Source organism: Mus caroli, chromosome 8 (assembly GCF_900094665.2).
Source record: "Mus caroli chromosome 8, CAROLI_EIJ_v1.1, whole genome shotgun sequence".
Classification (NCBI taxonomy): Eukaryota; Metazoa; Chordata; class Mammalia; order Rodentia; family Muridae; genus Mus; species Mus caroli.
The window spans coordinates 83,189,111-83,211,047 of NC_034577.1; the positions used below are offsets into that span (position 1 = coordinate 83,189,111).

At 48.1% G+C, this 21,937-nt stretch overlaps 1 protein-coding gene across 2 annotated transcripts in view; it reads left to right on the top strand.

Annotated features, from left to right (window-relative positions):
* Positions 1-21,022, top strand: part of Fto (FTO alpha-ketoglutarate dependent dioxygenase) — a 350,246-nt gene extending 329,224 nt beyond the window's left edge. For both annotated transcript variants that reach the window (XM_021171161.2, XM_021171162.2), the window contains exon 9: positions 18,866-21,022. In XM_021171161.2, the coding sequence (XP_021026820.1) occupies positions 18,866-19,019 (154 nt within the window). In that variant the 3' untranslated portion in view covers positions 19,020-21,022. The remainder of the gene's footprint in view (positions 1-18,865) is intronic.
* The last annotated feature ends 915 nt before the right edge of the window (positions 21,023-21,937 follow it).

Here is a 21,937-nt window from a genome sequence, read left to right on the forward strand (position 1 = left end):
GGCTGGGTGGCAAGCAACTTTGCCAGCTGAGTCATCTCACTGGCCCCACTCATCTTTCTTCAGGAGCTGGCTTCTCACCAGCACCCACTTTCAAGATCCACCACCCCCCCCAGCCCTGTTGGGGTCACCAAGCTTCCCCAGGCATCAGAGTCCCCACCTCTGTTTATCAAGGCCACTGCCCTGGCCATCGGTACAAATGATCCAGGATTGCCACGTTAATACCCTCCACAAAGTAACAACAACAACAACAACAGTAAGCCTCCAGGCAGAACACATCAGGTCTAATTCAGATTTCTTAAAACTGAAAGCAAATCATAAACACCTGAGAAATCAGGTTCATCATGGAAGCTCCAAGAAGCCCTTTAACCCGGGCAGGATCCTAGAACACAATTATATACAATTTCACACTTGGCTAGAGCTGTTATTTGAGAAAAATAACCATTTTTTTTTCTGCTTACACTAAATGAACCACAAGATCCATGCATCCAGCTGCAGAGAAATGCAGGCTGGCTGCCCGGCGTACGTCTCATCTGCTAGCTCCAAGGCAGGGCCACCGAAGGATCAAAAGAGTTAATAATTGGATCCTGCCCACAGCAACCACACAATTAAGGGCGAGATTAGCAGAGATGAAAAATGCATTGTGAAAATGTAGTGACGGACTGAGAAAACAAGTCAAGTGCTCTGTTGCACAGTCCTAATGATCAACTCTATTACACCAAGAATAGAAGAAAAAGGGATTGCGGTGGCGGGGACAGGGCAAATCTTTTCTAATCTGCATTGTCATCCCAACTAAGGCCCACACCATTTGTATTAACCCCTGCTGACAGAGTCACATGACGGACATAATTTCTTATAATTTACCAGCTATGGATCTAACCTTTCCTCATCAAATATTCATAAAGGCAGGATTCTCAATGATTTTCTGTCTCTCTTCATATTTACAGCGTGTTGTCTTCTTCCTTTTTACAGTAATTTGGACACAATTGAAGTCAAATGGAATTAGAGTTAAATGCCTTTAGCAACAAAGGTGCCTAAAAACGGAGTCTTGGGGGAGGGGTCGTGAACTGCAAGGGGTGAGTCCTGTAGCCCCAAGCCCCTCAGCATCCTAGAGGGGGCCACTTAGGGAAGGGCAAGGCAGAGTCAAGGCAGAGAGCGGACACCGGCCTTCTGGGAGGCCAGCTAAGACTGTGCCCACTTTGCCGTGTAGGCTGCTCCAGGCAGAGCATGGACTGAGAGCCCCAGGCCTTGCCCTGTCCTCAGGGTTTAAGGGACCTTTAGGCTTCCGTGGCCAGACCCTTTTGAGTATGTATGCCCAGAGGGGCCCGAGAAGCATGCCAGGGGCTTCACAGAGGACAAGGAGAAGCTGTTTGTACAGTTAACTCAGAAAAGAGACAGAACTATTCCTGAGAGCATTTTGGTAGGGAAAAAAAAAACATCTGTTTCCACTTGCCAGCTTTGTTTTGACAAGTTTTCTTAACAGGCGTGAAGAGGGGAGAGAAGTCGTACACATCATTCAGGATTAGAAGCCGGACCTTCCTACCCCGTTTACCATTTCCCGGGCTGAGCCCCAGTCTCATCAACAGAAGTTTAGAGACACGAGGTGGACTTTCAGAATAAATCTCCCCTCCAGCCCTCCGAGGAGCCTGTCTTTATCAAAGCCAGCAAAGAATGCTGTGGATAAATCTCCCTCATGATGCAAAAGACTTCTTTTACCTAGCTGACCTGTCCAGACCAGGAGCTTCATTCTCACTGGGTTCCCAGAATTGGTCCGAGAGTGAGGAGCTGGGGACCAAAGGCTTTATGACCTGGAACAACTGCCAAGCATCCCCAGCTGAGGAGAGCCGGTTCCTCCAGCTGCTTGCATCCTCCTCTGATCCCAGCCACACAAGCATAATGCACAAATATATTCCCTCACCAAAGCATACACTTTTTAGATAAGAACAGAGTCCTCTTAGACCACAGCTCACCCCATTCATGCTCTTGCTCTCCTAGATGTTACTCCCTGCATCTGTAGATGGGCATGCGTGGACCCACAGGCAAATAGGGGGCAATTTTGCTGGTATCATCAGTGTCCGGGTTGTTTCTTGTGGTTTTGTTGTTGGTGGTGGTGGTGGTGGTGGTGGTGGTTTTAATTAGCAATCATCTTGTGTTTGGAAATCTTTCTATGGCAGAGCAGATCAATACCCCCTTCTCCCCACTCCCCACCGGCCTGTTTTACTGTTGCCAAGGAGTCCATTCTATGGGTATCCTGCAGTTAATACTGTTCTCTTAGCAGTGGGCACTGGGTTCAAGTCAAACTTGCACCCAGTGCCCACTTGAACCCAGTGAGAATGAAGCTCCTGGTCTGGACAGGTCAGCTAGGTAAAAGAAGTCTTTTGCATCATGAGGGAGATTTATCCACAGCATTCTTTGCTGGCTTTGATAAAGACAGGCTCCTCAGAGGGCTGGGGGGGAGATTTATTGCAGACTATTAGTATCTGTTTGGAGCTGAGACAGTTTGTTAAGACTCTCCAACTGACAAGCCGACTGCTACAGAAACAATTTCAAAGATGTTTGTACTAACCTCAGAGTTCAAAATACTTGTTCCCAGTGAGACTACTAGAGGCTGAACTAGGCCTTGCTAGATGAGCATACCACTGACTACTGAGCTGTGGTCATGAGATACTTTGTATCTTAGTGCCCACAAATAAATGGACATTCCAAAGTGGGGCAGTGAATTAAATATCCTTATCTTGCCAGTGAGCATTGTGCTACCAGAGGTCCCCTGGTCGTTATAGAGTCTCTTGTTACACGGGCTGGTTATGCACATTGCACTGTGTCCCCTGAATTGCAGTTGTCACTTGGAATGACTTAACCATAGAGAAAGTGCTCTTCCACATGCAGCCAAGCACTCATTAGCCTTATCTGCCAGCACCCACATTCCAGAGAGGTGCTGGTGGCTCTAAGGAGGTTGGCTTGCCAATCACAATGGGTACACTTGGCCGACACAGCCATGCCTCTTCTGCCTCTTGCTAGAAATCTAGAGAGTTAAATTCCACGCACAGCTTTTTGTTTGGGGTCTTGGGTATCATCCCTTAGATTGAAGATAATCCTCCCGCCCAACCCAAGCCCCGCACCTCTGACTTAGTTCATGAAACAAAGCACACGAATAACCCGATCCTGTGAGCTTACAGAAGTAGGGAGTGGAGACTTCCAACCCAAGTAAGTTCAAATCAGAGATTCTAGAATGCTTTTTAAGACAGTTCGTGCCAGGTACTTTCAGTGTTAGGAACCGTCTCTAGGCTGGGTTAACAGTGTAATGGAGAGAGCTTTTGCTCTCATGAAGGCCAGAGGCTACCAGTGGTACAGTGTGGAAAGGAGACAACCAGAGTATGGTAAGCTCTAGTCAGTCTCCAACAAAAAAGTTAATGGAGGAAGAATACAGAGAAGTTAGACTTCACCCAAGATGGTACACTTGGGTGAGTCAGATCCATTGTCTTGATTGTTAGCTTCGGGGGATCAGGACTCAACCCTGAGCCTCTGAGGGCATTTCCAGAAAGGATTAAGTGAGGAGAGAAGACTTCTGAGGAGGCCCAAGCCCAGGGGAAGCAAAATGAGAGGTAACATGAGCATATTATCTGAAGTTACAGAGACTGACAGGGAACTGACTGTGAATGTTCTACCTGCTCTCCACTGCAACAGTCATCCCCGCCCCTACATATATTATAATACTATATAATTATTATGTATAATATATATAATATATAAAAATGTATTTTACATCCTGACCACAGTTTCTCCTCCCAGTCCCTCCCCTTTTCCCCCTGCCCCCCACCCCTATCCACTTGTCCTCCATTTCTCATCAGAAAAGGGCAGGCCTCCCATGGCTATCAACCAGCCATGACATATCAAGTTGCAGTAAGACTAGGCACCTCTTCTCCTCTGAAGGCTAGACAAGGTAACCCAGTAGGCGGAGAGGGTCCCAGAGGCAGACACCAGAGTGTTCTCCACTTCGTTTGTTACATATATGCAGAGGGCCTAGGTCAGTCCCATTTGGGCTCCCTGTTTGTCGGTTCAGTCTCTGAGCCCCTGTGAGCCCAGGTTAGTTGATTCTCTGTGTTTTCTTGCAATGTCCTTGACCCCTCTGGCTCCTACAGTCCTCCTTCCCCCCCTTCTTCCACGGGATTCCCCAAGCTCCAATTAGTGTTTGGCTGCAGTCATGGTTCTTAAAAGCTGGTTACCACAGACACCACTTGCGCATGCGTGGGCGAAGGGAGAGCGAGCCTCCTGTAATACACATAGTTGGTCATTCAAGAAATAGCAGTCAGTTCATCTTAGAGGTAGCTACCATGGGAAACAGACTGTCTAGAGGGACACTGCTGTCTCCCTACACTCTCTTTGTGTCATTAGATTTAGAACTTGAGAGTAACTCAATAACACTGGAAGGCAGTGATTCACAGGATGCGCTCTGGGGTGGGTATGTAACTTGGCTCTGGTAGCTTAGGCGAGTTACATACCCTCTCAGTGTTCCCGTCTGTAAGGTGGAATGCTAACCACACCAGTGCCACTAGGAGCCACTGACATAACCACCTGGCACAGAGTAGATGCTCAGTAGATGGAAACGGGGAAGGCCACCAGGATCCTGGTCTCTGACTCTGTCACATCCAATCTGTTAACATCACCGTAAGCCAAGGGACCCACAGATGAGATTAGCTCCTAAGGACAGAGGTTCTATTAAATTTGAAGTCAGGAAGAGCAAGCATGGCTGTCAGAAATTACCTCACTGAAAAATGAGAAGTCCCTCCTTTCCAGGGAGAGAGCCTCTTCAGAGTCCTTCAGTGGAGTGTTCCTGGTCCTCACTCTCTGCCCACAATGGAGAAATAATTCACAGGCCCACTGCCTAAAGACCTCGCTCCTGGAAACGAACTTTATAAATCATTTTAAAAGAGTTAGTGACCACAGTTCCCAGGCACTTCCAGGAGACCATCGTAGAACCGATTAAATCCTGTGCAGGGCGGATCTGTTGCTCTTCCAAATGACTCTCTCCCAGCAGGCCCACGGACACCTGTCCAGAACTTTACCTCTTCTTCCCACCCTGGGGAGAGCTCCCGGGTCTTCCTCGCCCCAGGAAGCAGTGCATTTCTGTCGTATCTCTATATTAGCCATTGCATTTTGAAATATCATTTTTTTTAATCCACACAGTTGGGGGAAAAAAAGCAAAAGCAAATTAATAGTAGTGTTTGTGGCATCACTTGAAGGCCAGAGAAAAGCCATTTTGGAAGGACTACCTTTCTGGCTTCTCTTCATTCATGCTTCCCAGGCAGGTCACTCGCTGGTGGCATGTCCAAAGCCTCGCCTTGGAACTTACTGCCAGGCACCCCTGGGCCCCAGGCGTCTCTGAGGCAGTTAGCTCACAGAAAGAGCAACTGAAATGAACGAGGCAGTAGAGGATGCATAATAGGCCGCGGTGAGGCAGGCTGAGTGAACTCCCAGTTGCTCTCAACTGCAGAATGTTCTTCTAAAAAGTATAAATTGCAACTTAGCAGTCTGCAGAGGAGCCTGGCTCCCCAACAGGCCAGGCTCAGGGCAGGAGGTCACAACAGCTAATCAGGCCTCACTGCACTCGCCCGACTCAGCGCCCAGCCCTGGCCATTCCCAGCTGCCCACCCATCACCTGCCCTGCTTGGAAAGAAACAGACCTTCCCTGCTAATCGCCCCGTTTTCCGAAGCTGGAAGGTGGCTTGTCATGGCCTCCTGTTTCCAGACTCCTCTCTAATGACACACTGCTCCAGCAGATGTCATCCTTTGATTCCTTATGACCTTCCGGATTTGGGCAAATGAGAAGGTGCCTGGGCTCCACAGTGAGGGCCTCTGGGTGTCTGTGCAAGGAGTCTGTCATCCACCTCACCCCCTCGTCACTACCAGACATCATGGCAAGGACATGGCCTTGCTCATTTGTCGTGTGGGGAAAAACCTTCTTCCCGGAGCCAGGGGCTATGAGCTGAGGTGGTCAGCCCTTCAGTATTTACCAGATGTGACTCACCTGCTGTCTCGGCTTGACAGATGAGGCAATGCTACTTAAGTGCCCTCCTCAGGGTCACTTCACAAGCAAGCAAATGCTGATCCTGGGAGAATGAGGTCACCCCTGAACAGTGAAGGAACTACAGGCTCAAGCTCCCAGGGCCCTGAAGAACCCACCCTAGCCCCACAGTTAGCCAGGGAGTAAGACTAGAAAAAAAAAAAAACAAACCTAATGCCTTGAATCCCTTGCCTTTCCCTCCCGGGGCCAAACTAGATAACAGGCCATCTGCCCAGTTAGCCAAAGGTTTGAGGGCCCTAGTGCTCCCCTAAGGCCATCTCTCTGGCAGTGTCCTTTCTTCCCAAGGTTCCAGAGAACTCTGTTTATAGATAGTGTCCCCAGACGCACATAAAAATCTCAATTGGAGATCTTAAAATTCAGTCTGCTCTCTTTGTAAAAGTACCTTGCAAGCCAAGGCATTTTTCAAACCAGCCCAGCTCTGGCTCTGAAGCTGACTCTGGCATAGAAGGCTGGGCCTCGTCCTCAGACTGAATCTGCAACATAGACAAGAAAGGCAACAGCACCTCAAACTGATGTGAGCAGAGCTCTGCAGTGGGGACTCAGGATCCCAGGAGGCTTAGCCTGGGTCTTCTGTCCCAGTGCAATGGGGGCAGACAATTCATGAACGGTGTGGGCCCAGGAAGGCTCGGAGTCTAGCCTCCCTCTCAGCTCCAGAGCAGGCGGTGGGAGCCACGGGACTCAAGGAAGATCCTCTGTGAGTTCTCCCAGTTCTGTGTGAGGGTCTACCATGGCAGCTTCCTCTCATGGAGGCTTTCTGCAAAGCACCGGGATGGAGGCCTTGTTGCCCTCCCGTGTAAAACCCCCCAGCAGCTCAGCCCCCACTTAGGAACGACCCTGGGCTTCACCAACTCCATCTTTGGCCCCCTCCTCCATGGTGACCTAACTTACTCCCTTCTCCAGGAAAGCACTCTCCAAAGCTGCCCCGCCGATGCCTCCGGCATCTTCCCATTTGCTCTTTTCTTCCTACACTCACTCAGCAGCCTCACAGCGCTTGTCTCTACAAATGCGCTATCTTCCTATTTATTGGCTCACGAAGCATATCAGAAAAGCCCTTGATTCCTCCTCTCCTGCCCTCACTCCTCCTTTACTGTAGAATCTCAATTCCAATGGGAAAGAAAGGGGCACGGCAGCCACCTTCCAGCCTCCCTTGTAGGCTGGCCTTCCTCGAACGATATGAAGAGGGACATATTCCACTCTCTCCCCTTTCTCCTTCCTGCCTGGGACTCCAGTATGGTGTCTGGAACACACTGGACCTCAAGAACACACTGGGCACTCGTCTGTGGGTGGCAGAGCAGAGCATAGAAGTAACAGCAGGGTCCTGTAAATCTGTGGACTGCCTTCCTGGGACCCACCCCACTCCTAGACCCTCTTGCGAACAGCCAGTGCATGGGCCACAAACCTTGGACCCTTATCTAGTTTACTGCTTGTTCTAGTTTGCTTTCTATTGCTGTGATTAACATTCTGACCCAAAACCAACTTGGGAGAAAAGGAGGTCCATTTTGGCTTATACTTTCCTGGCACACTCCATCTTAGAGAGAAGTCAGGGTGGGACTTGATACAGAGGCCATGGAGGAACACCGAGTTCATCCCTCCTCTGCTCTGTGCTTCTCTTCTTCGTAGGAGCTATACCAACAACCACAAAGTCCCTTCACAGGAGTAATTCTCCCCGGCCTGCAATGCAGTGACAGCTTAGAGCCCATCGACTCTGGCTAGTGGTACAGCAGAGACTCCCGTGCACATATATCTGTGCAAGGTCCCCAGCTGATTGTCTCTAAAGCTGAGATAACGACTTTGTCCTATCCTACTGTAAGAAGCATGTAAGAGATAGTGTGTGGATCATTGCACAGAGCTGGGGAGATTCTTAGGGGTATCTCACCCAACTCCTCATCATAAAGATGAGCCACACTGTAATGTCAGAGCAATGTCCTGCAGTCTCAGACCCACGTCCTCCCTACCATATCCCTCCTTGTCCACAGTTAGTGACGACTTTATTATTACTACCCCCTGTAGCATGCCGCGTGTTCTCCATTGCTGCTGTTAGGGTTTCGCAGCAGGGAGAGTCATCTCACCCGAGTAGTTCAGTCACATGGGGTTTCAGCTATAGTGAGTTCCCAGGGCTTCAAGTCCACTCCAGGCCTGAGAACTATAGCAGTGATCAAAACAGTCAGAAATCCTTTCTTCAGAGTCTCTAAGCAGAAACTCGGAGGGCAAGAGGGCAAGCTAGCACCGTCGACGGTGGAGACAGGAGTTCTGCGTGGAAGGAATAACATACTAACTCCCTGAGTGTGTTCCTGGCCTGCTGAAGGAAGAACAAATAAGCCAGTGTGTATAGAGTCAAAAGCTCCCACAGAACAATGGAGAGAGAGAAAACCAGAGAATGGGAGACAAGGTAACAGGAAATGGAGAAGGGTCTTCTGGACCATAGTAGGAATGTTGGCTTTGTAGCCCAGGCTGGCCTCAAACTCTTACTCCTCCTCCCCTTCTCCTCCCAAGGCCCCCTTCTCCTCCCAAGGCCCTGATCACAGGTGCTCAGCTACCATGCCTAGGAGGAGTTTGACTTTTATTACCTGCTAAGTCCATGCAAAGTGTGAATCCACATCAGAAGGCTGGTCTGCCCTTAGTGAGCAGGCACCTCTTTCTTGTGCCCTCCCCATCTTCTCTGGAGTCTGAGTGTAGCCAGTAACTCAGCACTTGGTGTTGGGTGATCCAGAGCTTCCTTCTGCAAGCACTGTGGACTTCTGAGATGTTCTTGGGCCTCCAGTTCCAAATAGGGTTAAAATGGACGTGGGTGGGTGCTTCTCAGCATCCAAACCCCAGTTAAGCAGGTCACTCAGAAGTCTTTCTATAGGCAGCAATGCTGTATAGACAGACAGACAGGTGAGCAGATGGGGGAGCCACCAACGCAGAGTTGTCTTCACAATTTACAACTCCAGCGCTCATCCCTAAGACAGAACAGCTGGGCTTGCATTTCCTGAGCCATTCCCTTGGCTTATCTTTGCAGAGCATGAATGGATTATGCTCTAGTGTCTATCTGTCCGTCCGTCCATCTTTGACTTTACAGGCAGCCTTTGTAAAAACTAGACCCTCTGTGTAAATCAGAATTTTCTCTGACATCTGCTTCTTGCCCAGGGTATGTAATTTCTAGGTTTGGAAAATCAATGGCATTGACTCTCTGGCTTTCATTTTTATAACTATGTTTATTACCCATGTGACAGCTATTATCTGATTCTGACTAAATGGAATTTTTCCAAAGATTTGGAAAATCCTAAGATTTCCCAAGATTTGCAAATCCTAAGGTTCACAGGAAGAACTGGGTTGTTTTTTTTGTTTGTTTGGTTGGTTGGTTTTTTTTTTTGAAATGTTATAAATGCATCTAAAAACCACATTGACTTGAATTTCTGGCCCTAAGTTATTCTAGAATCTTTCTGAAGTTTGAGACTGTCCCTTGCAACCTTGACTTAGGTTTCAAGCACCAGGGAAGTCATGAAATTGGAAAGGGTTATCTTTTGTCGATCACAGCCCTTTGTGGGGTGCCGTGCTGACAGAGGACAGTGGAGAGACCGTATTTTATGGCTGAAAGCAGGGCTTGATCGGACCCAGTGGGGATTTTGTTCTAGTAATTGCATCCAATTGGACCTTCTGCCACGGCACAGGTCCGGCATTAATAACACTCATTAAGTCATATGCCGTGCGCTTTCCCTCCCGATGGCTGAGTCGCTGGCAGAATATATTTTCTTCCAAAGTGTTTGTTTTCATTGTTGCCCTTTAAAAATAATGAGTTCATTCTATTCCCTTGCAAGGAAAGCTATTCTAGCCTGCTTTGAAATTGTATATCTTTCGACGAGCGCATTTCTGCAGTGTGTCCATAGCTTTGTGTGCTGGGGAACCCAACCCGGTCTCTCTTAAAGTTTCCAACCAAGTTGCCTCAGACCTGATACATAGAACCGCCAACCCATTTGACCTTTATATTGTTACCCTTGGGCAGGTAGAAGTCATGCAGGTTTCAGGTGACACTATCATGTGACCAGAGATCAAAGGTCAGCAGCTCCTAAATGTTCGCTGTCAAGGTAGCCCATTCATCACCATCATTATGCAACTGACAAGCCAACAAATGAACCTGGGATAAAATGATTCTCAACCTTCTGCCTCCCGGATTTACACCCGAGAGGTGGGCCAAGCTGTCTCACGTATTAAGTGGTTCCATGAGCCTGCCAGCATCCCTGAAGTAGGGGGAAGGACCTGGGAAGACCTGTTTGGATGTTCTAAACCCTGGAAAGTCACCAGTTGTCTGCTTACCAAGCCCAGTTGCATATCTACAAAAGCTACCCTGTCTCTGGTTTCCTCAGTAATGAGATGAATTCAATGGTCTGTGTGAACACAAAGGCATCCTATTCTCCCCCACCCCCATTACATCCCTGCCTTGGTATCTTTGTGGTCCTTTGGGGCAGGCTTACATGGTGCTGTGTTTGTCCTGAATAGCCTGTTCCTAGAAATCACTTATAAAAATTAAGATTCCCGGGACTCTCTTCTGGAGAGTCTGACTTGGGGCTTATGTCCTTGGGGAACTCCTTTTAATAAGACCCCCAAGAGATTCTTTCAGTGTCTGCAGTTTTTAATAGTACAGAGAGCATAAGATTTGCAGTCAGACAATTCTGGCTTTGAATCGAGATTCTATCATATGTTTGACTATAGACTCTTGGATTGATTCGTTAATCTTCTGGGCTTCAGTTTCTTCTTGAGGACAAGAAACTCGACTAGAAAATGGGCAAGGTGTCTGTACAGAGTGTGAATTAGTACTGGCAGCCCTCTATGTTTTCAGTAGAGTGTTTGCTGTTCCTTTGGTCTAAAAGTCGTCACTGAAGGAACAGTGGCACTATCTAGAATAACTCGTATTTCTCCCATAGCAACCAAACCCCAGCAAACCACTAAGGGCCATTTTCAGAGCAGCAGGAGTTGGGGATGTATGAGGTCCATGCAGGGTAATCTAGACTGGGGACGGGGCAGAGTTCTGGCCGAGGAAGTTCCACCTTTAGCCATAGAAGGGTATGACACTCCTCTAGAGCCCTGAAAAGAGAGTAGAAATGCCCTTATGGCATATCATGACTAGGAAATGCCACTGTCTTAAAGTGGCAGGAAGCTCTTGCATCCCCATCCCTTTACCTCCTGATCTGGCCACACTGCATAAGCACCTTTCTCTCTCTGGTAGAACCTCCGCCCCAGCTCCATCAACCAGGAAGACCACACACCCTTAGCAAAGAATGTCTCTTCTTAAAATCCCAAAGTTGAAAAGCTCATTGCTCTTTCTCCTTTAAAAACAAAGCAAAAATCTTGCTGCTCATTCTCTGATAAACAATGTATAGTAAGAAAGATGCATCTTGGCTCATAGTTTCAGAGGTGTCTGCCTATGCTTGGCTGGCCCTGTCCCATCAGGCCTGCAGTGAGGCAGACACCAGGACGGCAGGAACATAATGTAACAGGCTGATCGACAGGAAGCATCCTTCAGCCATTGACAGAACAGTTCCGCAGCGTTCCAATGTTCTCCACCCACACAGTCAGCCCTGTCTGCGCTGAGCAGCCTCGCCGGCTCTCAGGCAATGACTACTTGGCATTCGAAGCATCATCCTGGTATTCAAAAGTGGTTTTGGTATTCAGAAGTGGTTTTGGTATGTAAAAGTATTTTTGATATTCAGAAGTGTTTTAGGTAGATTTGGTGTTTGGAGCCCTTTAAAAAGCATCCATACAGCCTTGTTTATTAGATTCCTCCTTTGTGAGCTTCAAACATAGTCTATATACAACTAAGATTTAAGCCTGGGTTTAAATGGCTATATTTAAAAAGAACTGACTGCTAAAAGGGTATGCTGAGCAGGAGGAAAGAAAGGTGGCTAGTGGGCCACGGCTGGGGCTCATCCCTCACATGAGTGTTGACTTTACAGATCTGAAAACTCTGAGGTGACAGCCCAGAGGGGGAGGGTGAAAAGCCATGCCCCTCGCTGAAATTCAGTTCGGAGCCACTTCTGTGTTAGATAAACGAGCGATGCAAGACTGTCGTGCTAACGTATAAGATCACCTTTACAGAGCAGACCGTCATGATGGCTGTAACCTAGGGTAGCTCACCATGTGTACTAATGTCCATAACGTCATAATAGCAGTAACAGAGATCCACAAAGAGGGATTGGAGTGCTAAGGCTAAGTGTGTGTTTGGGTATGTGTGTATAAATATACACATCACATGCATACGTGTATGTATATGTATACATATACATATGCATAAGTAGACGTATACACATACATACATATATATATGAGAGAGGGACTCTCAGTAACTCGGGCTAGCTTTGAACTCACAATCCTCCTGCTCTTTCTTCTTCATGGTAGAATCATAGACATGCCAGTACCTGTAGAAGTGGTCATGGTTCTTCCAGCCCCATGCTCCCGGAAGTAAGACTCAGACTCGAAATATCTTTACAAATACCTTGACCATATAGCTAGGCTCTTCTCTGACTAGAGCATAACTTTCTATAGCCCATTTATTCTAATCTACATTCTGCCATATAACTGGTTTCCTGCTCACGTACCATGCATGTGTCTGACTTATCTTCCCTGGCAAATCCCCTGTGCCTAGCTCTCTCCCAGAATTCTTTCTGCCTCCTGGATGTCCCACCTATTCTACCCTTTCCTATAGGCCATAGGTCTTTCAATTGACAGGTGATGTATCCATATGATACACAAGACATTCTCTCTACAGGCACCGTGCCAGCCTAAGACTGAGATCACTGCAGCCCTGCCTGCACACATGCTGGCCACCGAAATAAACCTAAACAAAGTGCAGCGAGGACATGGAAACAGTACAGTGAAATGGCCTGACATCAGATTTTAAATAGTGGTTTTAAGGTGGACAACATGGAAAGTCCCTTAAACATGTGCAGGGACCATGCAGCCATGCTGGATAGAAACGCTGCATTACTCTGTGGCCGATGCGCAGACTCTGAGATGCCCAGAGACGCTGAGTCAGACAGGTATTTTCATAGCCACACTGCTCTCTGGCTCCTTGGAAGCCTCAGGCCTTTGAGGAAGCTATGACCCTTTCAGTCGCTGTCTCCTGCTTTCTTCATGCTGCTCCAGAGACCTGGGCATTGTGGGTTAGTGGGGCTCTCTCCAGGGCTGCTTCCCTGAGACCCCATAAGCCTGGTGTGTATCTTGAGGAAATGGCTGTCTCCCAGCTAACGTTAGCCAGAGTGACCATCACCTCCTCATTGTAGGTGGGAATCCCAGGGGGGATTCCGACTAGAAAAACACACTTCATTAGTCGTTAGAGGTTTTCTGGTTAAAGTTACTAGTTTAAACTTGTCTCCATTTCAGAAGCAGCAATTATTTTGTAAAACATTTCCAAGTGCCCAGAGCCCTCCTGGATAGCATTGTGTTATCAGCTGCATTTTAAAATGTGTGCCTTGGACGTGTGCCTTGTGGGAGGTGGGCGTGTCCGTGTGATTGCACTCGTGTGTGCTTTCCATGCTGTGGAGGGAGGGCCTCCCATGCATGACTTGGTCTCTTCTCCACATGACCCAGCAGAGCGGAGGACCGTGCACTTCATGTAACAGCCGAGAAACCCGGGAATTTGAGATATGTTCTCAAGGTCACCCCGAGGCTATAATGAGACAGGGCGTACTGCACTTGAAGGATAAGCAGGTATTTCTGTAGATAACACCAGTAAGAACTTCAAAGTCCTGAGGATGAAAAGAAAGAAAAGTGAGGTTCCTCAGTCATTTGTTATAGCAAGATTCCTAGGAATAAGAAAAAAATGTTCACCCCTCTCACTCCCAACACACACACACACACACACACACACACAGAGAGAGAGAGAGAGAGAGAGAGAGAGAGAGAGAGAGAGAGAGAGAGAGAGAGAGTTTGACATCTCCTGTAGATGTCAGTTTGGCTAAGTAGTTGATGAACAGCATCCATTTCCATCAAAATAGAAATTCATGATAAAAATAGGATATAACACAAAGGGCAGCCAGCTTTTGCTCAGGGTCTGGGCCCACCCAGCCTCTGCCTGCCTCTGGTTAACCTAGGATAAGGCAAACCTCATGCAAACAGGAATCTAGACACCAGCCCCTACCATCTCTCACAGCTCTCTGCAAGGGTGGTGCGGGGTACGGGGACCACAGCACTGGGTCCTGGACTTTGAAACAACAGACTGTAGTTCTTTTCCTTGGTGCTTGCTTTCCTCTTTGCCAGTAGGGAACTCTTGTTTAGTCGGTCGTTTTTCTTGGCTCGTGCTTGATAGTGCTTCTCCATGAAGTGCATGTGTGACTCCAGCTTGTCCACCTTCATGAGTCTATTAGCAGAAACCCTTTGTCCTGAACCTTTATCATTGTCCGGAGAATGTCGGAAATGTTACCTGCCCTCCTCTATTTGTTGCAAAATTTAGGGACAGGGAAGATGACCAAATGTGTTTTCTTAAAATCAATGGCCAGCACATTACTGTAAAACCTATTGATTAAAAACACAAAGTATAATGTTGGTCATTTAGTCCGTGAAGTGACACGATAAGGGAAGAAATTTATCCTCTGGCTTTTGCATTAACCTTTATTGACTGCTGGCATACCCATAATTAACACACACTTTAGCTAAAGTGGTTAATTTTAGCATGGTGGCCAATGTTCACTAATGTAGCTGCCATCTTGATCTCCCAGCTGTGAGTGAAGCCCTGGGGGAAATCAGTGAGTTATACCTCAGGGTGGGGGCTGCCTGCCTGCCTGCCTGCCTGCCTGCCGGACCTCTGGACCAGCCAGCTTCCTCCTCTCTCACTCAGTCATTGAGGGAGAACCATCCTGAACACCGGAGGGTGGTCCATTGAGTCATCTAAGTGGAAGCCAGGGGAATTTGGGAAAGAGGAGGAATGAAGGGCTTGTAGAATGTAGGGCTTGGGAGCGGGGGGGGGGGGGGGCTTGTTTGTTTGTTTGTTTGTTTGTGTTTTTTTCATTCCCTTGAAGTGTTTCAAGAGAGGGGCAGGATTTTCTAAGTATATCCATGTTTACTTGCTAATGCCAAAAGCATCTGAAAATGGAGTTTTCCCCCTTAAATATGAGAATAAGAGTTAGAAGCTGTGGCCTCCATGCTGAGTAGAACAGACAGTAAGAGCCAGGAAGAACCCTGGGCTGGCTAGGGTCTTTCTTTTAGATGGTCTGGAAAGATCATCCGGCTCTGGCCATGAAAACTGGCTCATTTCCTAGCAAAAGCCGTTAAGTTCCTAATTTCAAACGCAGAGAGTTTGCGTGCAGAGTGCACAGTATCAGCAGCAAGGTGGATGCGTGGTAGGATCTTGTAAGATGTGAGCAGTGGCTGAGGTGGGGAGAGTGTGGGGCATCATCAGATTCTCTGTGTTGCAAGTAACAAAAACCCTAGGTCAGACAATAGAGTCTTGAGAACATGCAGTTTGCAGAGACTTAGCTCCCGTGAGCCTTCTCCACCGGACAGGATGGTTTGGATCCCTGCCTCTGGTGGCAGGGAAGCAAACTGACCACGGAAGGTCAGGGCTGCACAGAGCAGAAGAGAAAGTATTTTCCCTCAGCCCTTGCTTCAGACCTTAGGTTGATTCTGGTTTTGTCCAGATTGAGTTTCATGCCTCTCCTAGCCATCCCCTATCACAGAAAGAAGGTGCTAACCGACTCACCAGGCTTGGCATCCCTAAAACACATCTTAAGGCACTCAGAGCTCCTCCCTTGTCAAGGGACGGTGAGGTAAAGGGTATTCATTCCAAAAACCAACCCAACATCGGTTCCTGGGAGTGGCAAGTCCACCCCTCGGGAGGCCTGAAACAGCATCCTTCTTAATGTGCGCTGGTAGCTGCTGGTCCATCCAAGTCTGTGCCCTCCCTATAACCAGCCACTGGCAACTTGCAGCAGCTTGACAGGCTGTTTGACTCGAGTTGCAAAGAACTGTGCCAGGACTGCTGGGCTTCCCCTAGAGAGCCACAGTGTGACACGCAGGACTCTGGTAGCATCTCTTGTCCCTCACTGGCTCTCGTGGTGGCAGTAATGATAGTGACGATATTTAATAGTTACTGATTGGTGTGCTGGGTAGTCCTCCAAACACTATCTCTGTTCATTCATTTAATCACAGCAAACCAAAGTCAGAGTGTTATTGCTGTGTGTGCTCGTGCATTCTCACACACACACACACACACACACACACACACACACACACACACAAATATAAAACAACAACAACATATAGTGAAATATCTCTCCAGATTCCTCAGGCATGCCTGAAATAGTGAAAATAATAATAATAATAATAACAACAACATCAGTAACTATTTTCTGGGCATATATGCCTAGGATAAAGTTAATTTAAAGGTAAGCACAGAAAAAGATGAGTACCAATAACTAATAAAACAGAAGCATTATAATAGTAGCTGCAATAGAAATTAGATGAATCTGAGTTGTCTTTCTCAAGATACCTTATGCTCCAGTCACTCCAGTTACGCTCCAGGGTAGCGCTGTAAGGTATCTACAGTGAAGAGCCAGGCTAAGGTGGGTGATACCGATGTGATGCTTTGCTGCGGCCTCAGGCCAGTGTTGGCGTTCTGACATTATGTCAGAAGGATTGTCTGCCCTCTGTGACTCCACATCGTGACAATGTGGGCCAGGTGGCTTGTACAGTGTACTGCATGGTTACGAGGGACACAGGTACACACGCGCGCACACACACAGCTCCAAGCCTGCCAGGGTCTGTATGAAACCAGGTGGGTGAGCCACCCTTGCTGAGAACAGTGACAATGAGCTGGGAAGCAGCTTGCCCAGAGCACGGCCAGCGAGTGGCCCTGGGATGCTTGCACAGGCCGGCGTACACACAGCCCTACAGCCCTGCCATGGGCCAGTGTGCACACAGCCCTGTCATGGGGCTGAATATTTTTAATACTTTCTCAAAGCGAGGAGGCCAAACCATTTGACAGCTGAGAAAGCATCTCTATTGACTTTTTACAAACCTTATGATATTCTAGGTGGATCGACACTTATCACAGGCCTTTAATCTGCCAAGCAGGATAATATGTGCACGGATAATTTATCCACTGTGAGATTGAAATGCTCAATTTGGAATAACTTTCCCTACCCAGTAAATTGAGCATTACTATGCGATTCTGAGGCCGAGAGAAAGCACAATTTAAAAAGCTTTGCTGGGTCCCTTTGTAATTAGTCGCAGCTTCCCTTGAATATTAACTCCCCCCTCGTCTTTTTCAAGTGATTTAGAGACTGTCAGGAGCTGCAGAGACCCACCCTGAGAAGGGTGACAGCAAGCGGAGTAGTCTCCAGCACCCATTGTGAAGTAGGCTGCAGAGATGCCCTCTGCCCCTCCACACCACGTGTGCTTATCAGCCCAAACAGTTGAATATTTATGCTAAGAGGATTGTCAGAATCTGCTTCTGTTGCTTTAATTCTTGTTTTAAATAAATAATGAGAACGTTTAAACACATTACTCTTCTTGGGGCCCCGAGGTCAGCTAATCTTATTATTTATGAAGTGGTGTGCTACATAATAGTACTTAGTGCATGTTAACAGACGCTATTATCAGGCTCTGATGCAGAGAGCAGAAGATATATTGGGATGTCCCGTGTAATGTAGGACGGATTGAGTGCATAGGATGCCGGTGGAGCAATTAACCACGTGCGAAAATAGGTGTAAAGCTGAAGTATGCTTTCCCCTGGGAGTCTCCTCACCATTAATAATCCCCTAGAGAAGACAAGTCTTTCCATGAGCATCTTACCCAGGCCTATGACTCAGAGTGGGCGTGGCCACTCTTCAGCTGACAGCGGGGGGGGGGGGGGGGGGGGGGGGGGTGGGGGGTGGCCAGGGATAGGGGCACTGGCACAGCTGTTGGAAACACAGGTTTGGTGCGTGCACTCTGCCTGTAAGAAATCATTCATTACTTACTACATCCATGCCTTTTTTTTTCTATGACCCTCATTTTTTCGGATAACTAGAGCTGAAGCCAAAGCATCTCCCAAGCCCGATCTTAGATGCGCTCGACTCTCCAAGAGGGTGGCGCCTCAGAGATGTGCGGATGTTACCCCAACTTTTTCCTACCAGGCTATAATTTAGCTGCATATGATAATTAATTTCTCTACTATTGATGAATAATCCATTTAATAAAAACCGTGATTTAAGTGTTTTCCTTGGGGACTAACTCTTGCTAGCCTCTTAATTTAATTTTGTGGAAGTTTCCCCACCTATTCATCAGTGGAAATGATTATTAACCTCTATTTGCATATATCCTTATAAACCTCTCTCTCCTTGGAGTGCCTTTTCTCTGAGCCCAGCAAGCTGGGACACTTGTAAATCTCCAGGATCTCCAAAGTCAATCCTGGGCTGTAATATTGTTTAATCTATTCTTGGACGTTTTAATGCAGTAAATTCAATTTAATCTTTCCCAGTAATCTAGTAATACATCGAAATCCCACAAACATTTAAATCTGATAATGGCTTAATCACACACTTTAAATAACTGTTGAGATAATGAAAAAATAATTCACCATTTTAAAGGCAGAGTAACTCAATTTCCCTGGTGATTGGCTTTCCCGAAGCCACTGGAGATAATACAGATCTGGGAATTGGAAAAACTTGAAGCTGCAGCCCTCGGAGGGAGAGACAGTTTTCCCTCAGAAGTGTGAGCTTTCCGCCTCGCAGCCCTGCTCGCTCTCACGTTCACCTTCACTAGCCAGGACCGTTCTGGCTGGAGCTTCCGGAGCTCCCCCAGTGGACTAACTGCCTGCTCTTCTTCCCCTAGGTGCCAGTCCCGAGTCGTCCGGACTTTACCAGCACAGCAGAAGCCAGACTGCCGGCCATATTGGGAGAAGGATGACCCGTCCATGCCTCTGCCCTTTGACCTCACAGACGTGGTTTCTGAGCTCAGAGGCCAGCTGCTGGAAGCAAGATCCTAGAGGAAGCACAAGTCTTAGGTGGAGAAGGAAGACATATCCTTGGCTTTCTTCCTCAAACCTTGGACGAGGGCAGTATAGACTCCTCTCAGCCCAGAGGTTACAGGACCTGGGTTCCAATTCAAAACAGCTAGAGAACAAAGCCCACAGATTCTGAAGTGTTGAAACGTTACTGTGGTTTAGTCTGACTTGGTGTTAAATTAGAGCACCCCTCCCTCCCCCCAAATATTCTTCACTCACCACCCCCACCCCACCCCACACACACTTGGAGCCCTTTTGTCTCCCAAGGCAGCAGTAGGGATGGGCTAAGCCTGTGACAAGCCTCACCTGCTCTCCTCTTTGGCTGGCCACGTCAGAGACCAGGAAGTAGGCCTGGCCATAGAGTGACAGAACTAGAGACATCCATCCCAGCTTCTCACCGTGGCTTCTAGTGGTTAGACCATCCAAGATGGCAGCCAGTGTCTTACCATGGCTGCACAGACATAAATTCAGCTCAGTTGTCGTTAAAACTCCATTCTTCAGTTGCCCTGGCACATGCTGATGACTGCTGATTTAGACAACACATACAGATGTTTATGTGTTTCACATCTGTGAGCCAGCCTTCCTTCTCCCAGCTTTCTGTAGTGGCTAAAACATGGAGGAAAACAGTGAAAGGCAGTCACTAACGTCACCTCTTTCCTCCTCTGAGAGGGAAAGGGCCATGAGCCCTGTGCACCGCACACAGGAAGAGGAAGGAGCTACAAGGAGACAGCCACACCCTGTCTTTGTGGGGCTTCCCTGATCCAGTGACAAAGGCCAGCCCTGGGACCACTGTTCTGTGGAGCTAGTGTTTCTCCTAGAATTCCCCACTCATAGATACTGACAGGTCGTATGGGGGCTTGAAGCACCCAGTTCCCAACCCCGAGACGCCAGAGCATCAGAGAGAGCATGGACTCCGATTTCAAAGTGCCAGGAGTAAGACCCACCGCAGCACTCATTCCGTGACCTTTGCATGTCCTTGGGTCTCAGTTTTCTCATCTGTATAGTGGGAGGTACCCAAAATGCCAACTCCTAATGTGAAAATGACGTGATATGACAGAGCTACAGATCTAGAGTAATTTCTAGCATACGGCTGAATATCCAATACGTTCCAGTGTCGTTCGTTACGTGAGCTGACCTGGAAAAAGCCATCTTCCTCCCCCAGTCTGCAGTCCTTTGCCGTCTTGTGTCTCGTGGCCCACATCTTTCTCTAGTGACCTGAGGCCTTTTGGTGGCTGAAAGGTTGACAACAGTTAGCCCATGATTCTCTTGTATTGGCTGAGACCTGCAATTGGAAGGACACAACACAGTCGTGGTTTTTGCTGCATCCAGGATTCCAGTTAAGGTGCCTTCCTGCCTAGAGTCCACCATAGAAGCTGCACTCCACCAGCCCCAAGGGCTTCCTGGTGCAGGGACCCAAGGCTCTGAGACCTTGATTTGTTCCCCTTTGTCTCTGAGCCAGGACTTCCTCATCAGTAGAGAGTGAGGTACATTCTCACGGGGTAAAATGGAACAACCTAAGTAACAGTATAGGCAGCTTCATATGTCACAGGCTGGCCCATCTCCCCATCCCCAGCCATCTGGCTCTGTGGTTTATTAGGCCCCGTGATATTTCTTTGTTCTATTTAATTGGGTGCCAGAATTAAAAAATGAGAGATTCCACATAAAATTAAAATGTCTGCATTGTCTTTAGAAGCCAGAATACCTGTGAGCCCCTGGGTCTCCATAATCGCATGGCAGTGGCTTGGCAGTGCCTGTGACCTTTGTGCTCTGCTGTGACCCTGTTGCTCCCTGTCACCATTTTGTAAACCTGCGTCTGTCCCAGCAGCACTTTCTAGAGCTGCTTGCTCGCATCCTTAGTAGAAAGCAGTAGCGTTGCGTGCTCAGTCCCTGCTCCTCCCATTGACCTGTGTTCATGGTCTGCTTGTATTGCTGTGCTGTGTGCATCTGTTCATACACAATAAAGAATTAAATGATGAGAAGCCTAAGAGTGTCCACGCTTTTCTCCTTACATGCCAGTGTGGGGCCGGCCTTGCTGGGTAGGTGAAGGTGGTTCTCAAATCATCCAGCTGTACTTACCCACATGCCTCCTGGCCTTTCTTGACTGACAGGTTGCAGATCACTTGAGAAAAGTGCTCTAAAGGATGCATTACACTGGGCGTGGGAGGGACTCACCGCCTTCCTCTCTCCAGACTCCAGCAGTGTATCTTCCTTTCTCGGGGACTCTCTGGAGCCCTAGGTTCGACAGATCCTACCGCCAATCCCTGTCTGCCAGGGTACAAGAGTGAACGCTTAGGGATTTATACTGTCATGGCCAGGAAACCCAGACTGTGACAAGATCACAGTAGATGCTTGTGCATGGAATGGAAGCAACTAGGTAGGCGTGGAAGGGAACTTGTGACCTGGAGAACTGGTAGATGCTCCAGGGGTGAGAGGGAAGATCTTTCCAGAGGGGATAGAAGTCACAAAGATGCTGGTGCTGGGTGGCTTCAAAAAAAAAAAAAAGGAGAGGGGTTTTGTGGCCCAGGCAAAGAAAGACAGAGTCCTGCCATCCCTGCTACAGCAGAGACAGAAGCCATGTTCCCTGGGCAACATGGGAGATTTCCTGCAGGGCAGGTAGGGACTCACTTGATGAGATAGTCTCTGCTTTCAGGCATCGATGGATGTGACCGACGCCTGGGTCCTGAGGGTCTTGGGGAGGAACAGGCTCAGTTCCAGGGAGAATCTTGGCAGCCAGAAATTCCATGTGGTGGGAAGGACGCAAACAGACACCTCCAGGCTGCAGAGTCCACGCCAAGTGGCACCCACAACAGCCCAATTCATTCCTGTCCTAACCAGCAGCCTCCTGCCTGACAAGAGTTTTCTAGACAAGAAGAAGTGGGGTCATGGCATGGCTTGTGACA